Source organism: Lepidochelys olivacea (genome assembly GCF_965140295.1).
Source record: "Lepidochelys olivacea isolate rLepOli2 genome assembly, chromosome: 2".
In the NCBI taxonomy this organism is placed as follows: domain Eukaryota; kingdom Metazoa; phylum Chordata; order Testudines; family Cheloniidae; genus Lepidochelys; species Lepidochelys olivacea.
In genome coordinates, this window is record NC_140412.1 from 1156314 (window position 1) to 1173956 (window position 17643).

A 17643-nucleotide genomic window follows, 5' to 3' on the forward strand; every position below is an offset into this window, starting at 1 on the left:
GCCGGCCCTGTGGAGCGGGAAGGAGACCCGCCAGGGCGCATGCAAACGCTGCCCTTTCCAGCAGTAGGGACATCTGGGAGCGGATTTACAGCTGCCAGTTCTCTCGGGGGGAGGGAGAGGGAAGCAGCAACCTCGCAGGGCTCCACACTGCAGCAGTGCTGATCCGGAGGGCTGAGGGCTCCTGTTTCTCTTACACAGTGAGCAGGGTGATATCTGCGCAGCCATGACCAAGGGCCTGGTGCTTCCAGAGCCAGAGGGCCCCTGCTGAGCTCAGGCCCCCTCCCTCATCTTGAGGAAGGGCTGGGCTCCCTGTTTGCCTAGGCTGAGTGAGGTCTCCGTTAGTTCCCCCATTTTCCCCGCCCCGATGGCCCTGTGGGTTAGGAGAAGGGCCCGGGGGCAGTTCCTGCAGGAGGTGAAGGAGAAGCAGGAGGTGCAGTGAGCAGGTGCTGGGAGCAGGTTGCTTGTGGCCATGGGGTGAGGCGGAGAGAGGGAGGCTGAGGAGGGGCATGCGCAGAGGGGAGTACCTGGTGCAGAAATCCCAGAGTCATCCTGGTTTTTTACCCTCCATTAGATCCCAACCAACACAAACATCCCCCAAGACAAAGTACCGGCCAAGTGGCTCCTCTTCCAAGGGCGGAAATGAAGAATTAGAGAGGTTACAGCAGAGAACAAACGAGGAGTCAGAGATCCCGCGGCAGGATGGGTCCATGCTGACACAGACGCTGACTGTACTAAGTGTATCTGGGAAGTGCCCTCCTAACCGCCGACCGAGCAGAGCTCTGGCAGACCCTGGCCAGCGCCGGGGGCAGGGCTGACACAGCGGAGCCCTTGGTGAGTATCAATTTGCTGTACCCAGAGCCAGCCGCCAGATCAGAACAGGGTTAGAGGCCTGGGCTGGGCGTTAGTGATGCGGGACGGGCAGTAAACATGGACCATGTTCCTTGTTGTTATGGAAGGAGCGAGATCAACACAGCTAGATGCATGCCAGGCCCTGGGCCACCCCCACCCTCCGCTCTCCTACCTCCTCCTCCTCCAGCCGCCGCAGGGTCTCGCTGATGAACTTAATGTACTGGCTGGTGAGAGTGGTCAGCTCGCTGTACTGCGTCCGCAGGTCCACGTACTGCAGCCAGGAAACACAGGTCAGTGGGCGCATCCAAGGCAGGGTGGGAGATGAGTCCGCAGTGCAACCCCCTCCCATGGGCTCCTTGGTGCCAGACACCAGGGACTGACCCAGGCTCGGCCCACTTGTGCACCACCCACACCAGTCCCCAGGCCCATACGCAGAGGAGGGCTGCAGCCCTCAGCTTGGGTCCAGAGGCAGCTCCTCCAGGCTGCCACAGCACCACAGCCCCAGCTGCCCACGATTTGCCCTGCACTGGCCCTGGCTGCTCCAGAGAGCCCCCCAAGCCAGGCTTGCCCCCCTCACCTCCTGGATCACGCTGTCAGACGCAGACTGCACTTTGGGTTTCTTGGCTGGGGAAGCCACGGGTTCCACCTGGGCCTTGTATGTCACCAACTGCAGCTCATAATCCTGGGGGAGAAGAGCCCGTGTCAGAGACTGGCAGAGACCCAGACTCCGCAGCCTGGGGCTCTGCTAGAGAGAAACCTCATCTCCTGGGACACCCGAGTACCCTGGCTCCCGCTCAGCCACTGGGCCCTGATGGGAGTGAACTCCGCCCAGGCCAGCTCTGCTGCCATGTTAAACACTAACCCAGCCCAGCCCTAGCTGCCTGCTCCAGCTCCCCTGCTGCAGAGCCTGCGGGCAGAGGGCTCCGCCTGGCAGGCCAGGAAGCAGCGTGGGATTGTGGGAGGAGCCTCAGGCCCGCACCTTGATAGCGTCGATGTACTGCTTGGCGTATCTCTGGCACTCATCCACTTTCTCCCGGTTCCGGTCGCACTCCTCCAAGAGTTTCTGGGGAGAGACAACTTGTGAACGTCGCAGCCCCTACTCCGGAGCATCCTCGCCCCTCGGCTCCAGGCAACCCACCCAGCAAAGCCACCCAGGCCGATGGGCAGGCAGAGAGAAAAGCAGCCAGCGGAACAGAACCCTGCCACAGTTGGCTTTCATTGTCCCATGCCAGCAAGCCACCAGCTCCCCTGCCCCATGCGCCCCTAGGGGGCGTCCCCGCTGGGTGCCCTGTCATAGGTGTCCCTGGGGGGCGTCCCTGCTGGGTGCCCTGTCGCACCCTGTGACGTTATGAGTGTAATATAAATTTCGCACCCCTTGATAATCTGTACCTTATTCCCTGGTAACCAGAAACTTCCATGCTTAAACTCTGTACCGTTTTCTTTTTACTTCGACATTATCTTAATAAAATGAATTAAATCTCATTGAAAGGTGACAGGGCCAGAAAGAGTTAATTAACTCACAGACTGACCTGACCCACAGCCCTCCGGGACTTTAGAGACAGGTTAGGAAGAGATGTAAATGAATAGAGCTTTGAACAGAGCTTTGAAATGCAAGTCTGCATTGTTAGAGAGAGAAGGGGAGATGTTTGCTCACGTCTTGTGATGTCAGCAAACAAGCCTTGTCTATGGCTACGGCTTTGATTCAAAGATCAAAAAGGGAATATTAACATTTAGGAAGACACTTGAGTGGCAGAGTATAATTGTCTATGTCTCTTTGAAGGCTGTGGGAACCTGTGTCTGAACGGTTTAATGGATAAATGACTCTGTGCTAATTGCCAGGATGTTTGGGAGAAGGAAAGTCAAGCCAATTGTTTTCTCAGGCCATAAGGCTGCAGGAAATGTATAAAAACCCGGGACACGATCCTTCTTCATCTCAGATCTGCTTTGGGTTTCAAGAGGGGGAAACCTTAAGCCATCAGGATTGAGATCCCCAGTCACTGACTGGAGTCACCCTGAACATAGCCATTGGACTATAACCCCTGGACTATTTCTAAAAGGACTTTTGGCAACTACAAGCTCATCTCTGCTCTGTATCTGGACCTCAAGAATTGAACTCAAGTCTGTCTGTACACTGATCTTTTAACCAACGCTCTCTCTCTTTTCTTTTTAAATAAATTTTAGCTTAGATAACAAGGATTGACTGTAAGCATGTGTTTGGGGTAAGACCTGAGTTATCATTCGACCGGGGTTCACCCTAATTCAGTGACCTCAGCTGGCTCCCACGGGTAGCACCGTCACACAGGTGTCCCTGGGGGCGGCCCCGCCGGGTGCCCTCTCACGGGCGTTACCTTCTCCTGCAGGAGCTGCTCCCGCACACTCTTGCTGTCCGTGACGGGCACTGACTGGATCTGCTCCTGCCTTTCCCTGGCGTCCTGGATCCACTGGATGAGCCACCCGTAGCTCTCCTGATAGTAGCGCTGCTGGCGGCCCAGTTGCTGCAGCTCGCGATGGCGCAGGTCCGTCTGGGTCAGTATGGCCTGCCAGCGCTCCAGGAGCTGCTGGATCCGCTCCCGGTACCGGTCCAGGTCCACGTCCCGCTCGCTGTGGCCCCTCACCATCCGCTCATTGACGTCCTTGGCCTTGCTCAGGTCTGACTGCAGGGTGCTGAAGAGGGGCTGGTGCCCTTCCACCTGCCCACGCAGCCTCTGTGGCACACAGGGGCCAGGTCAGCGATGGGCAGCTCCCTGCCCCCGCAGCCTGGCCATCCCGCCCCTGGCTGGATGCGATCAATGCTCTTGGCGAATGCAGCCCTTGCTGGAGCTCCACCGCTTTGCTGGACCTGGGTCCTGCCCAGCTGCTGGGCACTGCTCCCCTCCCCTCCAGCCAGGGCCCCGCCTTCCTCCTAACAGTGCCCCCCCTGCCCCGTGTCTGCATGTGCCCTCATGCTCTCTTGGCTCTGGGGCAGGGCCTCTGCCCCCGTGTGATCCACGTCTGTGTAAGAGGCCGATCTGGGCCTGGGGAACACCAGCGCTGCACCCAAAGGAACTGATCCTGTCCGGGCAAGCCAGGGGCCTCCCTGGCCATTACCTTCAGCTCTGCCTTGTTAGCCTCCAGTTCCTTGAGGTCAGAGGGCACAGCCTGCACCTCCTTCAGCTGCTCCTCGTAGCTCTGGACCAGCTCCTCCGCCCCCTGTGTGCTGCGGATCACGAGGTTGATGGTCTTCAGCCTGTAGGGGGAGCAGATTAGCTCGCAGAGGGCAGGGAATGGAAGAGACCTGTGCGGGCGGCAGGAGGGCGACCCCTAGGCCCTCTCACCCCATGTCCTGTGGTGAGCACTCCCACAGATCTGACCAGCCCCTAGGGATGGGGGCCAGCCTGGGCTGGTAGCATCGCCTTGTCCCAGACATGCCCACTGCAACATGAGCCCCGCCGGCCTGTCCCTGATACTGGCCAGGGGGGCGGCTGCAGGCAGCGAGGAGCTGCCGTGCCATGGTGGTGCCTGCCTCCCTGCGGTGAAAGGGGCTGGCTCCTGCCCTGGAGAAGGGGGGTTGGAGCCTCCCAAATGGTCTCATTCTCCCTCTCTGAACGCGCCTCAGAATTTAGACTCCCCGCCCCGTGTGCCAGGGAGCTCTCCCGGCTAATCACGAGAGGAAACACCTCCCTGGCACTGGGTTCAGAGGTGCTGCAAGCAAAGGGTCCCTGGGGCCCGTGCATGAGATGGGAAACACCCCAAGCCTCTCCCCCTGCCAGGGCCGCAGACCAGATGGGCAAACACTAGCCCCTGCGCCAGGCCCGGGTGTGAGATGGCCAAACCCCAACCCTCCCCCCAGAACTGTGTGTGAGGCAGGCAAACTCCAACCACTGCCCCCCAGTCACTATTCCGTATGTCGTTACTGACATGAACTGTGACCGTATAAATTATTGTTGCAACCAAGGTCCTATAGTGGCACCAAATCATGTACAAAGGAGGTTAAGTGAGGGGTTTATGAAAAGGTTATGGTTGGCTGGTTAGGATTATGCCATCTGTATTTAATATCATTTTTGTATTTAATGTTATAAGCATTGGCACCGTACTGTCTGCATTTCAAACTTCTGCTCTGCTTCTGGGTGACACCCCAGACAAGTTGGTGTCAGCTCTGCCTAGCCTGCTGGGTGGCCCATTAAGGACCATCAGTGACACAACTGACCCATTGAGAGAAGGGAGACACGCCTGGGGACTTGCTATGGACAGAACTCTAAGGCTTTCAGGCCATGTACTGGGCAGCTTGTTTTTGGAACAAAGGAAGCACAGGCCGCATGGCAAGAGACTGTAAAAGGCAGCTGCATCATCTCCGTTTTGTCTTCAATCCTGCTTCTTATCTCTGGAGGAATCTTGCTACAAACTGAAGCTCTGAACAATGGACTGAAGGACCCATCCCAGCTGGGGATGTTCTCCAGAGACTGGATTCGAACCTGCCATTTATTCCCTCACTGCTACAAGCCTGAACCAAGAACTTGGCCATCATTGTCTGTCATTGATTCCATTTAACCCATTCTAGCTCTCATCTCTATCCTTTTCCGGATAAACCTTTAGATTTTAGATTTGAAAGGATTGGTGACAGCATGATTTGTGGGTAAGGTCTGATTTGTATATTGACCGGGGTCTGGGGCTTGGTCCTTCGGGATCGAGGGAACCTTTGTTCTTTTGCTGGGGTATTGGTTTTCATAACCATTCGTCCCCATAACGAGGGGCACTGGTGGGGATACTGGGAAATTGGAGTGTCTAAGGGAATTGCTTGTGTGACTTGTGGTTAGCCAGTGGGGTGAGACCAAAGTCTTCTCTGTCTGGCTGGTTTGGTTTGCCTTGGTGTGCACAGAAACCCCAGCCTGGGGCTGTGACTGCCCTGCTCTCTGCTAGTGGTCCTGAATTGACACACTCAGTTGTGTCCCGCTAGAGGCCGCTTTGTTACACCCCCATCACAGTCTCAGGCTCCTGGCTTGCCCGACCAGGGGTCTCTTGGGCCCCAGTCACCCATTGCCCATCTCTGCCTTTCTGAGCTGGGGTGCCCAGCGTCCCACCCACGTACAGAACAGCACTAGGCCATCCCCCCCCCCCAGCTGTGCACTGAGCGGGGACTGCCCAGGCCCCTCTCCAGAGCGGGTGCTGCGAGCGCAGGGCCCAGACCAGGAGAGGAGGTCAGAGCGGCTCAAGTGCTGGCTGGCACCACGCTGCCCGTTCTCAGCTGGGACCCTTGGAGCTCCTCACAGCCCTCACCCACATAACCGCCAGTGCCTGGCACCCGGAGCAGCTTCTCTTCCAGACAGACAGCAAAGAAATGATGACGGGGGCGGGGGGGAACAGCATATACAGAGTCCCTGCCATCAGGGGGAGCCTGGAGGAAAACTGTCCGGGGGTGGGGGAGATGGGGGCTGCAGGGAGTCCCTGAAACAGAGGGGGCTGAGGGGGGAGGCCTGGGGGCTGGAAGGAGCCCCCAGGTTGCACAGTGAAGCTATTCAGCCCAGGCCCCACACTCACTTCTCCAGGTAGATGGTGGAGAGGCTGTACACCTGGTCCATCTTCTGGAGAGTGATCTCCAGCTCCGAGCGCAGGACGGGGGCCGAGCTCGAGTGCTCCGGCTGGGCCAGTACCTTCTCCGTCTTCTCGGTCACCTTTTCCAGGTTCTTTCGGATGCCCTCCAGCTCCACGTGGATTTGCTGCAGGAACGGGATGGTGCCGTCACTCCAGGCAACCCCGCCTGCTGCTCACCGGTGAAAGGCAGCAATGCCCCAGGCTGGCGCCTGGCCTGGCACTAGCTGGGTTTCCCAAGACCCTACCCAGAGTAGGCCAGTTCTGGTGCCAAGCCATGCCATGCTGCGCCCCAGCTCCAGAAACACGGCAGAGCGTCTCACTATCCCACGGGGGGGCCCTGTCACCAACGTTTTTGTAATGGTTTTAGGAAGCTTGCATGTGCCTCAGTTTCCCCGCACATGGCACTGGTCCCTCGGGGGAGGAAAGGGCTGGTTGCTCTCAGGCACGCTCAGCCCCAGATGTGAATGGTGCCCGGCTGGCTGGGGCTAAGTGGTCACTGGAAAGGGGCTGGCTGAGGCCATGAAGACAATGGCAAATCCAACGACCTGGCAACCTTTGGGGAGGTGGGGACCTATGCCTACAGGAGAGCCCCAGCGTAGGCGGTGTCCACGCTGCAGCTGTACCCTGCCGGTGGCTCCTGTGTAGACGTACCCCGGGAGGGACAGGACGGGCTGAGCCCAGCCCAGCCCGTGGGCCTGAAGCAGGATGCGGCAGGGATCCCTTCTGGGGTCAGCCTGGGAGGGGATAACTCTGGTCTTGCTGCGGGGATGGAGGTGGCTTCTTGCGGACTGGAGCACAGCAGGGGGCCAGTGTCCTGTGGTAGGTGCGTTCTGATGTCTGAGTAGAGAGCTGACTGGGTGCAGGGTCCTCACGGGGGGCTGAGGGGGCATATCTGCTGCTCGCTGATGTGCTGGGCACAGGATCCTCATGGGGGTGGGGAGGGGTGGGCGTACCTGCTGCTCGCTGATGCGCTGGGCACACTCCTTGACGGGGTCCTTGTCGAGGGGTGCCCGGATCTTGTGGACAGTGCGGGACTCGCAGCCCTCCAGCTGCAGCCGGATATCCTTCAGCTGGGAGATGTAGCTCTTGCACATGGACTCGTCCTGCTCCCCTGCGCAGGGTCAGTGGCTTTGTTAGCGACGGCTAGGGAGAGATCTCCTGGGCATGGCCCTATGGGCCAAGAGGGGCCACCCACACAGGGGAGGGGCCGTAGGATGAGAGGTCTCCCGGGCATGCCCTATGGACCCAGTGGGGACACCTCACACAGGGGAGGGGCCGTAGGATGAGAGGTCTCCCGGGCATGCCCTATGGACCCAGTGGGGACACCTCACACAGGGGAGGGGCCGTAGGATGAGAGGTCTCCTGGGCTTGGCCCTGTGAGCCCAAAGGTGTCGGGGGCATACCCTACACAGGGGAAGGGTTGGGACGGGAGGTCTCCTGGGAAGGGTTCTGCTGGGGGGAGGGGCACGTCACAGACACAGCCTGGGCTGGGGGTGGGGGAGAGACGGCCACAGTCCTATTGCAGACATGGCCCTGTGGGGGAATGGCCTTGTTGCAGACGTGGTCCCCAGTGTGTGTATGTGGAGGGGTATCCTGGCTTTGTGGCAGGCCTGGTTGTAGCAGTAGGATTTTATGTTGGTACTTTGTGAAACTTAGAATGAAGGATAAAGGATAATCATGTCGTATGCATTCAATGTATTGATGTATGATATGATTTGATTGTATTCTGCCGGCCACCCTGACTGGACAGCAGGAAGGAACGACCCTGGGTCGTCGGGAAAAACGCATCAGACAGGCTGCCTGTGTCTGAAGTGATGTTAAGGCAGGAACAGACCAGACAGTCCTTATGGCTGATTATGGTCACCTTTTGTTTTAGGATAAGTTTTCATTACAGTAATCCTCATCACTGTATCCACTCATTATACTTCACACCTGAACATAGCCAGTATATGGACATCATACCCCCATATCTCCATGTCTGGACTTTGACCCCTCAACCTTTTACCCCCAATCGGGGATACTGCAGATGATGTATTCCTTACGCCACCCGCACCCCTGAAATCTTGATAATCTGTATGTTACTCCCTGATAACCAGACACTTCTAAGCTTAAACTCTGTACTGTTCACTTCTTTTAAACATCATCTTAATAAAAAATTTTCATTTGCTATAAGGGCTTGTTTCTTATCTGCATGGCAAACAAAGCTGTATAAGGTTATTTTGTAATCCCTTTAGTAACCATATCACCCTTTCTAAAATGTAATCCTGTCTGAAATTCTCTGTAAAATTGCTTGGTGTGAGTAAAGGATGTGTGCATGGTGAAGGATGAGTGTGAAAGCCTCAAAAATGTCCAGATGGTCAAGAAGTGAGAGACTTGGAGAGACAGCACGAAACAATCATTGTATCTGATGCTAAACAAGTTAGCAGCATTGACGACCTCACAGATGAGGCAAACACCACCGAAGGCAAGACAACAAATAAGAGAGAACAGCAGAAAACCCCAAGATTAACCAAAAGACTCTGGGTTCAGTGATCGCGACTGACAGAGCCCAGCTCCTCACTAGCGCTCTGCAGGACACGTGTGTGTGTGGGGGGGGGGGGCGGGTGTGTCCCCAGTTACCTTTCTCCAGGCTGTGCAGCAGGTGCTCGTATTTCTGGGTGCAGGCCCTGTACTCGCGCTCCATCTGCAGCCGGTCGTCTGGCAGGAAGCTCTGCGAGTCCTGGCTGTCGCGCATGAATTCCTGGAAATGGGTCTCCAGGCTGCGCAGCGTCTGCCGGTATTCCTCGGGCTGCAGCGTCCGGAACTGGGGGGCCAGGCACACGGCCTCAGACGGGTGCTGGCCCCCCTTCGCCAGCACCCCCACGCCCAGCAAGGACAGGGGAGAGGTCCCACCAGCAGGTGGGGGCGAGAAAGCCCCCAGACCAACTTCCGCCCCAGGCCAGCCGTGGGGGACACCCTGTTCCCAGTACCCCAGCGCCAGGTGGGTGTTGGGGGGCCAGGGGACCCTTCTCCAGCCACGGGGCTCTCTCTTGAGATTGAGCCTGAATTTCCCAGCGCCCAGCCTGGCCCCACCCTCCTAGCTCCTCCCCGGGATCTCCAGCCCCCCTCCGCGAACAGGGCTGGGGCCGCAACGCACCACGAGCAGGGACCAGGACTGGATCTGCTGGATGTCCCGGACCAGGTACTGCCAGGACAGGAGGCTCTTCATATCCACGTGCAGCTGGTGCCACAATGTCACCACGTGCTGGTGGCTGACGTCCAGCCTGGGGAGAGCGAGAACCAGTGAGCCCAGCCCACATGGGCTGGGCAGAAGGCAGGGCTCCCCGGCACGGACTCGGGGCCCAGCCCCCAGCAGCACCACGAGACCGGGGGGGACCCATGGAGCTTCAGGGGAGAAAGGCTGCTGCCCCTGTGGCTGGCATGGGGGATGGAGACAGGCCCCCGACACGCACTGCCCCAGGCCATGAGAGGAGAGCAGCCCAGGTGGGAGCAAGGGGAGGGGGCAGCAGAGAGGGCCAGAGAGAGGTGTGGGGAGGGGAGCAGGGAGACCCAGACAAAGGGGGGAAGGGGAGGGGGCAGCAGAGGAGCTTGGACAGGAAGCAGGGGGATCCAGAGGAGGGGAAAGGGGAGCCATGGGACCCCCCCAGAACAGATGGGCCAAGTTGGAGGGGGAGGAGAGGGGTTCGCAATGGATGGGGGAGGGGTCCCGCCGGATGGGGGAGGGGAGCCGAGAGATCCCACCAGATGGGGAGTGCCCCCGAGGCCCGGCCCCGCAGCGTCCCCGCTCGCACCTGCTGACGGCGTCCAGCGCCTCCCTGTTGGGCGGGGGCACGAGGAAGCAGACGGACGGCACGATGGACTCGCTCCCCGAGCCACTGAGCACCTTCCACTTGGAGGGCTGAGCGTTGCTCATCAGGACACACTCATCTCCCTTGTGCACCGTGATCTAGGGCAGTCGGGGGGGCAGCGTCAGCCCCAGAGGCCAGTGCCCGTCCGGCCAGCCTGAGCACTGGCCTCTGCACCCACCCCCGGGGCCAGTGCCCACGCCAGGCTCACCCTCTGCACCCCCAGCCTCTGCTGCTGGCCTTGCTGGGTAGGGCAGCTGGGCCCCGCCCCCAGGTCCCACCCCCAGGCCCCCAACCCCAGGGCCGCTGCCCCTCACACCTGCCCCCCACCTCCGGGTCCCCGCACCCAGCCGCTGGACCACACCCCCTAGACCCTCGCTCCCAGCCCCGGGCCCCCAGCCCCACACCTGTCCCCCACCCCGGGTCCCCGCGCCCAGACCCCAACCCCCACCCCCTGCCCTGCTCCCCACCCCCGGGTCCCCGCGCCCAGATCCTCCCCCCGCCCCCAGGCCCTCTCACCTCCATCTGCTTGTAGTCACAGACGGCCTGCACTGGCAGCCGGCCCTTGAGCGGGGTGGCCGGGTTGCGTGGCCTGAGCTGCACGATGGCTTTGGCCCGCTTGGCCAGCCCCGTCAGGTGCCCTTTGTACTCTGTGATCTGCTCCTTCTCCTCCTGCGGAGAGCACAGAGTGATGGGGGGCGGGGTGACGGGGGGCAGTGCAGGGCGATGGGGGGCAGAGTGATGGGGGCAGGGTGATGGGGGCAGGGGCAGTGCAGGGTGATGGGGGCGGAGTGATGGGGGTGGGGTGATGGGGGTAGAGGCAATGTGGGGCGATGGGGGTGGGGTGACGGGAGGCAGGGTGATGGGGGGCAGAGGCAGTGCGGGGTGATGGGGGGTGGGGTGATGGGGGCAGGGTGATGGGGCGGGGTGACGGGGGGCAGGGGCAGTGCAGGGCGATGGGGGGTGGGGTGATGGGAGTGGGGTGATGGGAGGCGGGGTGATGGGGGGGCAGAGGCAGTGCAGGGTGATGGGGGCGGGGTGACGGGGGTAGAGGCAGTGTGGGGCGATGGGGGGCGGGGTGATGGGGGCAGGGTGATGGGGCGGGGGCAGTGCAGGGCGATGGGGGCAGGGTGATGGGGGCGGGGTGACGGGAGGCGGGGTGATGGGGGGCAGAGGCAGTGCGGGGTGATGGGGGCAGGGTGATAGGGCGGGGTGACGGGGGGCAGAGGCAGTGCGGGGTGATGGGGGCGGGGTGACGGGGGTAGAGGCAATGTGGGGTGACGGGAGGCAGGGTGACGGGGGGCAGAGGCAGTGCGGGGCGAAAGGGGCGGGATGACGGGCTCAGGGGGTGTGTGCAGGGGGGCTCCCCTTGTTGAGAACCCCTAGACGAGGCTCCCCTCCGGCCGGCCTGTGCCGTGTGCCAGACACAGAACAAACCGGCTCCTTTAGCTATGCGGCGTGCGCGGCACTGGGGCCAGGCGCATGGGTCCCTGCGGGGGACGAGCCTCCCTCGGGCTCAGCGGGACACGCTGGAGCTCACAGGGCGGAGCGGGGGGCTGCAGACCCAGAGCCCCAGCCTAGGGGGCGGCAGGGCCAGGTGGCTGCCCCAAGGCAGAGCGAGGCCCCCGGGGGTCAGGCCCACTGAAGGGTTCGTCCTAGAGACCGTTCCAAAGCCGGGGCCAGGCACCGCTCCTGGGGGTCCGGGATGGGGGGTGATAGGGGAGGTGGGGAGGGGTACCTTTGAGTGCCCCCTGCAGGGGAAGGGGGAAGGGCACTCCCAAGGGTGGGGCGAGAGGAAAGGAGGGAAGCAGTGGGTGCTCCCGAGGGTGCCCTGCAGCACGGCGGGGGGGCCCCGGAAGGGGGACGGGATGGGAAATGGGGACTGACTCTCATGAGGGCCCCCAGCAGCCCGGGGCGGGGGGTTGGGGGGGGGGGGGGAAGAGGTCACTTACAAGGGCGTCCTGCAGCAGGTCCTCAAGGCGTGTCACGGTGATGGTGCGGTCGCACGAGAACTTCTTCTTCATGCTCTCCTGTGTCTTTCTCAGGAACTCCTCTGCCTCCTTCACGTCTGAGAAGAACTGCGGGGGCAAGGGGGTCAGCACCTGCCAGCCCCATGCGGGGGCCCCTCTGCCCGGCCCCAGCCAGCCGCCAGGGGAGGGCTCCTCAGCTCCCGCCCGGCAGACCGCCGGGCCCCCGTCGGCGCAGAGAGCTGCGGGTATTTACGGATCTGCGCCTGCCTGGCGGGGGAGCAGGGGCAGACGCCCAGGACAGAGGCTGCTCAATGCGTGACCCCCGCCTGCCAGTGGGGGTGCCCCGCCCCCACGCCAGGTGCTCCGCCCACTGGCAGGTGCCCACCTCCCCCCGACACCCCGCCCCCCACCAGGCACCTCTCCTCCCTGGCCCCCTGCCCCCTCCCCACTAGGGGCTCTGCCCTCCGGTAGGTGCCCACCTCTCCTCTGGCATCCTGCCTCCCCGCCAGGCGCCTCGCCTCCCTGGCCCCCTGCCCCCCCCAGCCAGGTGCCCCCTGGCACCCCTCCCCCAGGCGCTCCTTTCCCCCGCCCCCAGCCAGGCCCCCCTCCCTGTTACCTGGAAGTAGGCCGTGTTCTCCTTCAGATGGGCCTCGATGCAGCAGCATACCTGCAGCATCCAGCTCCACTGGGTCTGCAGAGCAGCCTGGAAGGCCTGGAACAAAACCAGCGTCACTCCGGGCTGAGCCCCGCAGCCGCCCACGGGCACCCGGAGCCCAGGGCAGGGAGGAGCACCCGGGGCGGGCCCCCAGACACCAGCAGCCCGGGCCCTCCACTGGGACTGTCGGGCTCTGGGAGCAGGGGCCGTTCGCTGCCACCCCAGCCTCTCGGCAGGCGAGAAGGGCAGGGCCAGGGCCCTTCCTGGGCTGGGAGGGGGAACCTCGTGGGGCTGGGCCAGACTCACCTGCTCCCTGGCGGCCATTTACCACGCACTAGCCTCGCGCCAGTGGCCGGCTGGCTCTGACTCCCCCATGACCAGGCTGGCACCTGCATGTTTTGTGACTTCCCGCAGTCACAGGCTGAATCCATCCTCGGGGGGCTGGTGCCACCCAGAACTGCCCATGCATGGTCTGCCCAGCGCCCAACGAGAACGGGCCCTGCCCCTGGCCTCATCTCCACTGCCCACTCGGTGCCCAGCGAGAACAGGCCCTGCCCCCGGCCTCACCTCCACTGCCCGCCTGCCCGGTGCCCAGCGAGAACGGGCTCTGCCCCTGGCCTCTCCTCCACCGCCCACCCACCCAGTGCACAGTGAGAACGGGCCCTGCCCCTGGCCTCATCTCCACCGTCTGCCTGCCCGGTGCCCAGCGAGAACGGGCCCTGCCCCTGGCCTCATCTCCACCGTCCGCCTGCCCGGTGCCCAGCGAGAACGGGCTCTGCCCCTGGCCTCATCTCCACCGTCCGCCTGCCCGGTGCCCAGCGAGAACGGGCCCTGCCCCTGGCCTCATCTCCACCGTCCGCCTGCCCGGTGCCCAGCGAGAACGGGCCCTGCCCCTGGCCTCATCTCCACCGTCCGCCTGCCCGCTCGGTGCCCAGTGAGAACGGGCCCTGCCCCTGGCCTCATCTCCACCGTCCGCCTGCCCGGTGCCCAGCGAGAACGGGCCCTGCCCCTGGCCTCATCTCCACTGTCCGCCTGCCCGCTCGGTGCCCAGCGAGAACGGGCCCTGCCCCTGGCCTCACCTCCACGGTCTGCCCGCCCGCTCGGTGCCCAGCGAGAACGGGCTCTGCCCCTGGCCTCATCTCCACCGTCCGCCTGCCCGGTGCCCAGCGAGAACGGGCCCTGCCCCTGGCCTCACCTCCACGGTCTGCCCGCCCGCTCGGTGCCCAGCGAGAACGGGCTCTGCCCCTGGCCTCATCTCCACCGTCCGCCTGCCCGGTGCCCAGCGAGAACGGGCCCTGCCCCTGGCCTCATCTCCACTGTCCGCCTGCCCGCTCGGTGCCCAGCGAGAACGGGCCCTGCCCCTGGCCTCACCTCCACGGTCTGCCCGCCCGCTCGGTGCCCAGCGAGAACGGGCTCTGCCCCTGGCCTCATCTCCACCGTCCGCCTGCCCGGTGCCCAGCGAGAACGGGCCCTGCCCCTGGCCTCACCTCCACGGTCTGCCCGCCCGCTCGGTGCCCAGCGAGAACGGGCCCTGCCCCTGGCCTCATCTCCACCGTCCGCCTGCCCGCTCGGTGCCCAGTGAGAACGGGCCCTGCCCCTGGTCTCATCTCCACCGTCCGCCTGCCCGCTCGGTGCCCAGCGAGAACGGGCCCTGCCCCTGGTCTCATCTCCACCGTCCGCCTGCCCGCTCGGTGCCCAGCGAGAACGGGCCCTGCCCCTGGCCTCATCTCCACCGTCCGCCTGCCCGGTGCCCAGCGAGAACGGGCCCTGCCCCTGGCCTCATCTCCACTGTCCGCCTGCCCGCTCGGTGCCCAGCGAGAACGGGCCCTGCCCCTGGCCTCACCTCCACGGTCTGCCCGCCCGCTCGGTGCCCAGCGAGAACGGGCCCTGCCCCTGGCCTCATCTCCACCGTCCACCTGCCCGCTCGGTGCCCAGCGAGAACGGGCCCTGCCCCTGGCCTCATCTCCACCGTCCACCTGCCCGCTCGGTGCCCAGCGAGAACGGGCCCTGCCCCTGGCCTCATCTCCACCGTCCGCCTGCCCGGTGCCCAGCGAGAACGGGCCCTGCCCCTGGCCTCATCTCCACCGTCCGCCTGCCCGCTCGGTGCCCAGTGAGAACGGGCCCTGCCCCTGGTCTCATCTCCACCGTCCGCCTGCCCGCTCGGTGCCCAGCGAGAACGGGCCCTGCCCCTGGTCTCATCTCCACCGTCCGCCTGCCCGCTCGGTGCCCAGCGAGAACGGGCCCTGCCCCTGGCCTCATCTCCACCGTCCGCCTGCCCGGTGCCCAGCGAGAACGGGCCCTGCCCCTGGCCTCATCTCCACTGTCCGCCTGCCCGCTCGGTGCCCAGCGAGAACGGGCCCTGCCCCTGGCCTCACCTCCACGGTCTGCCCGCCCGCTCGGTGCCCAGCGAGAACGGGCCCTGCCCCTGGCCTCATCTCCACCGTCCACCTGCCCGCTCGGTGCCCAGCGAGAACGGGCCCTGCCCCTGGCCTCACCTCCACGGTCTGCCCGCCCGCTCGGTGCCCAGCGAGAACGGGCCCTGCCCCTGGCCTCATCTCCACCGTCCGCCTGCCCGCTCGGTGCCCAGTGAGAACGGGCCCTGCCCCTGGCCTCATCTCCACCGTCCGCCTGCCCGCTCGGTGCCCAGCGAGAACGGGCCCTGCCCCTGGTCTCATCTCCACCGTCCGCCTGCCCGCTCGGTGCCCAGCGAGAACGGGCCCTGCCCCTGGCCTCATCTCCACGGTCTGCCCGCCCGCTCGGTGCCCAGCGAGAACGGGCCCTGCCCCTGGCCTCACCTCCACGGTCTGCCCGCCCGCTCGGTGCCCAGCGAGAACGGGCCCTGCCCCTGGCCTCATCTCCACCGTCCGCCTGCCCGCTCGGTGCCCAGCGAGAACGGGCCCTGCCCCTGGCCTCATCTCCACCGTCCACCTGCCCGCTCGGTGCCCAGCGAGAACGGGCCCTGCCCCTGGCCTCATCTCCACCGTCCGCCTGCCCGCTCGGTGCCCAGCGAGAACGGGCTCTGCCCCTGGCCTCATCTCCACCGTCCGCCTGCCCGGTGCCCAGCGAGAACGGGCCCTGCCCCTGGCCTCACCTCCACGGTCTGCCCGCCCGCTCGGTGCCCAGCGAGAACGGGCCCTGCCCCTGGCCTCACCTCCACGGTCTGCCCGCCCGCTCGGTGCCCAGCGAGAACGGGCCCTGCCCCTGGCCTCATCTCCACCGTCCACCTGCCCGCTCGGTGCCCAGCGAGAACGGGCCCTGCCCCTGGCCTCATCTCCACCGTCCACCTGCCCGCTCGGTGCCCAGCGAGAACGGGCCCTGCCCCTGGCCTCATCTCCACCGTCCACCTGCCCGCTCGGTGCCCAGCGAGAACGGGCTCTGCCCCTGGCCTCATCTCCACCGTCCGCCTGCCCGGTGCCCAGCGAGAACGGGCCCTGCCCCTGGCCTCACCTCCACGGTCTGCCCGCCCGCTCGGTGCCCAGCGAGAACGGGCCCTGCCCCTGGCCTCATCTCCACCGTCCGCCTGCCCGCTCGGTGCCCAGCGAGAACGGGCCCTGCCCCTGGCCTCATCTCCACCGTCCGCCTGCCCGGTGCCCAGCGAGAACGGGCCCTGCCCCTGGCCTCATCTCCACCGTCCGCCTGCCCGCTCGGTGCCCAGCGAGAACGGGCCCTGCCCCTGGCCTCATCTCCACCGTCCGCCTGCCCGCTCGGTGCCCAGCGAGAACGGGCCCTGCCCCTGGCCTCATCTCCACCGTCCGCCTGCCCGCTCGGTGCCCAGCGAGAACGGGCCCTGCCCCTGGCCTCACCTCCACGGTCTGCCCGCCCGCTCGGTGCCCAGCGAGAACGGGCCCTGCCCCTGGCCTCACCTCCACGGTCTGCCCGCCCGCTCGGTGCCCAGCGAGAACGGGCCCTGCCCCTGGCCTCACCTCCACGGTCTGCCCGCCCGCTCGGTGCCCAGCGAGAACGGGCCCTGCCCCTGGCCTCATCTCCACCGTCCGCCTGCCCGCTCGGTGCCCAGCGAGAACGGGCCCTGCCCCTGGCCTCACCTCCACGGTCTGCCCGCCCGCTCGGTGCCCAGCGAGAACGGGCCCTGCCCCTGGCCTCACCTCCACGGTCTGCCCGCCCGCTCGGTGCCCAGTGAGAACGGGCCCTGCCCCTGGTCTCATCTCCACCGTCCGCCTGCCCGCTCGGTGCCCAGCGAGAACGGGCCCTGCCCCTGGTCTCATCTCCACCGTCCGCCTGCCCGCTCGGTGCCCAGCGAGAACGGGCCCTGCCCCTGGCCTCATCTCCACCGTCCGCCTGCCCGGTGCCCAGCGAGAACGGGCCCTGCCCCTGGCCTCATCTCCACTGTCCGCCTGCCCGCTCGGTGCCCAGCGAGAACGGGCCCTGCCCCTGGCCTCACCTCCACGGTCTGCCCGCCCGCTCGGTGCCCAGCGAGAACGGGCCCTGCCCCTGGCCTCATCTCCACCGTCCACCTGCCCGCTCGGTGCCCAGCGAGAACGGGCCCTGCCCCTGGCCTCACCTCCACGGTCTGCCCGCCCGCTCGGTGCCCAGCGAGAACGGGCCCTGCCCCTGGCCTCATCTCCACCGTCCGCCTGCCCGCTCGGTGCCCAGTGAGAACGGGCCCTGCCCCTGGCCTCATCTCCACCGTCCGCCTGCCCGCTCGGTGCCCAGCGAGAACGGGCCCTGCCCCTGGCCTCATCTCCACCGTCCGCCTGCCCGCTCGGTGCCCAGCGAGAACGGGCCCTGCCCCTGGCCT

General features: G+C 64.7%; 1 protein-coding gene across 15 annotated transcripts in view; it reads right to left on the minus strand.

Moving 5' to 3' along the window:
• The window catches only part of PLEC (plectin), a gene marked incomplete at its 5' end in the record, with an annotated part of 181230 nt that overhangs the window by 13030 nt on the left and 150557 nt on the right, over positions 1 to 17643 (minus strand). For all 15 annotated transcript variants that reach the window (XM_084621764.1, XM_084621763.1, XM_084621756.1 and 12 more), the window contains 13 exons: positions 1022 to 1120; positions 1427 to 1531; positions 1829 to 1912; positions 3198 to 3554; positions 3937 to 4075; positions 6364 to 6542; positions 7371 to 7528; positions 9037 to 9220; positions 9554 to 9680; positions 10209 to 10363; positions 10782 to 10934; positions 12215 to 12340; positions 12849 to 12944. In XM_084621764.1, the coding sequence (XP_084477890.1) occupies positions 1022 to 1120; positions 1427 to 1531; positions 1829 to 1912; positions 3198 to 3554; positions 3937 to 4075; positions 6364 to 6542; positions 7371 to 7528; positions 9037 to 9220; positions 9554 to 9680; positions 10209 to 10363; positions 10782 to 10934; positions 12215 to 12340; positions 12849 to 12944 (1962 nt within the window). The remainder of the gene's footprint in view (positions 1 to 1021; positions 1121 to 1426; positions 1532 to 1828; positions 1913 to 3197; positions 3555 to 3936; positions 4076 to 6363; positions 6543 to 7370; positions 7529 to 9036; positions 9221 to 9553; positions 9681 to 10208; positions 10364 to 10781; positions 10935 to 12214; positions 12341 to 12848; positions 12945 to 17643) is intronic.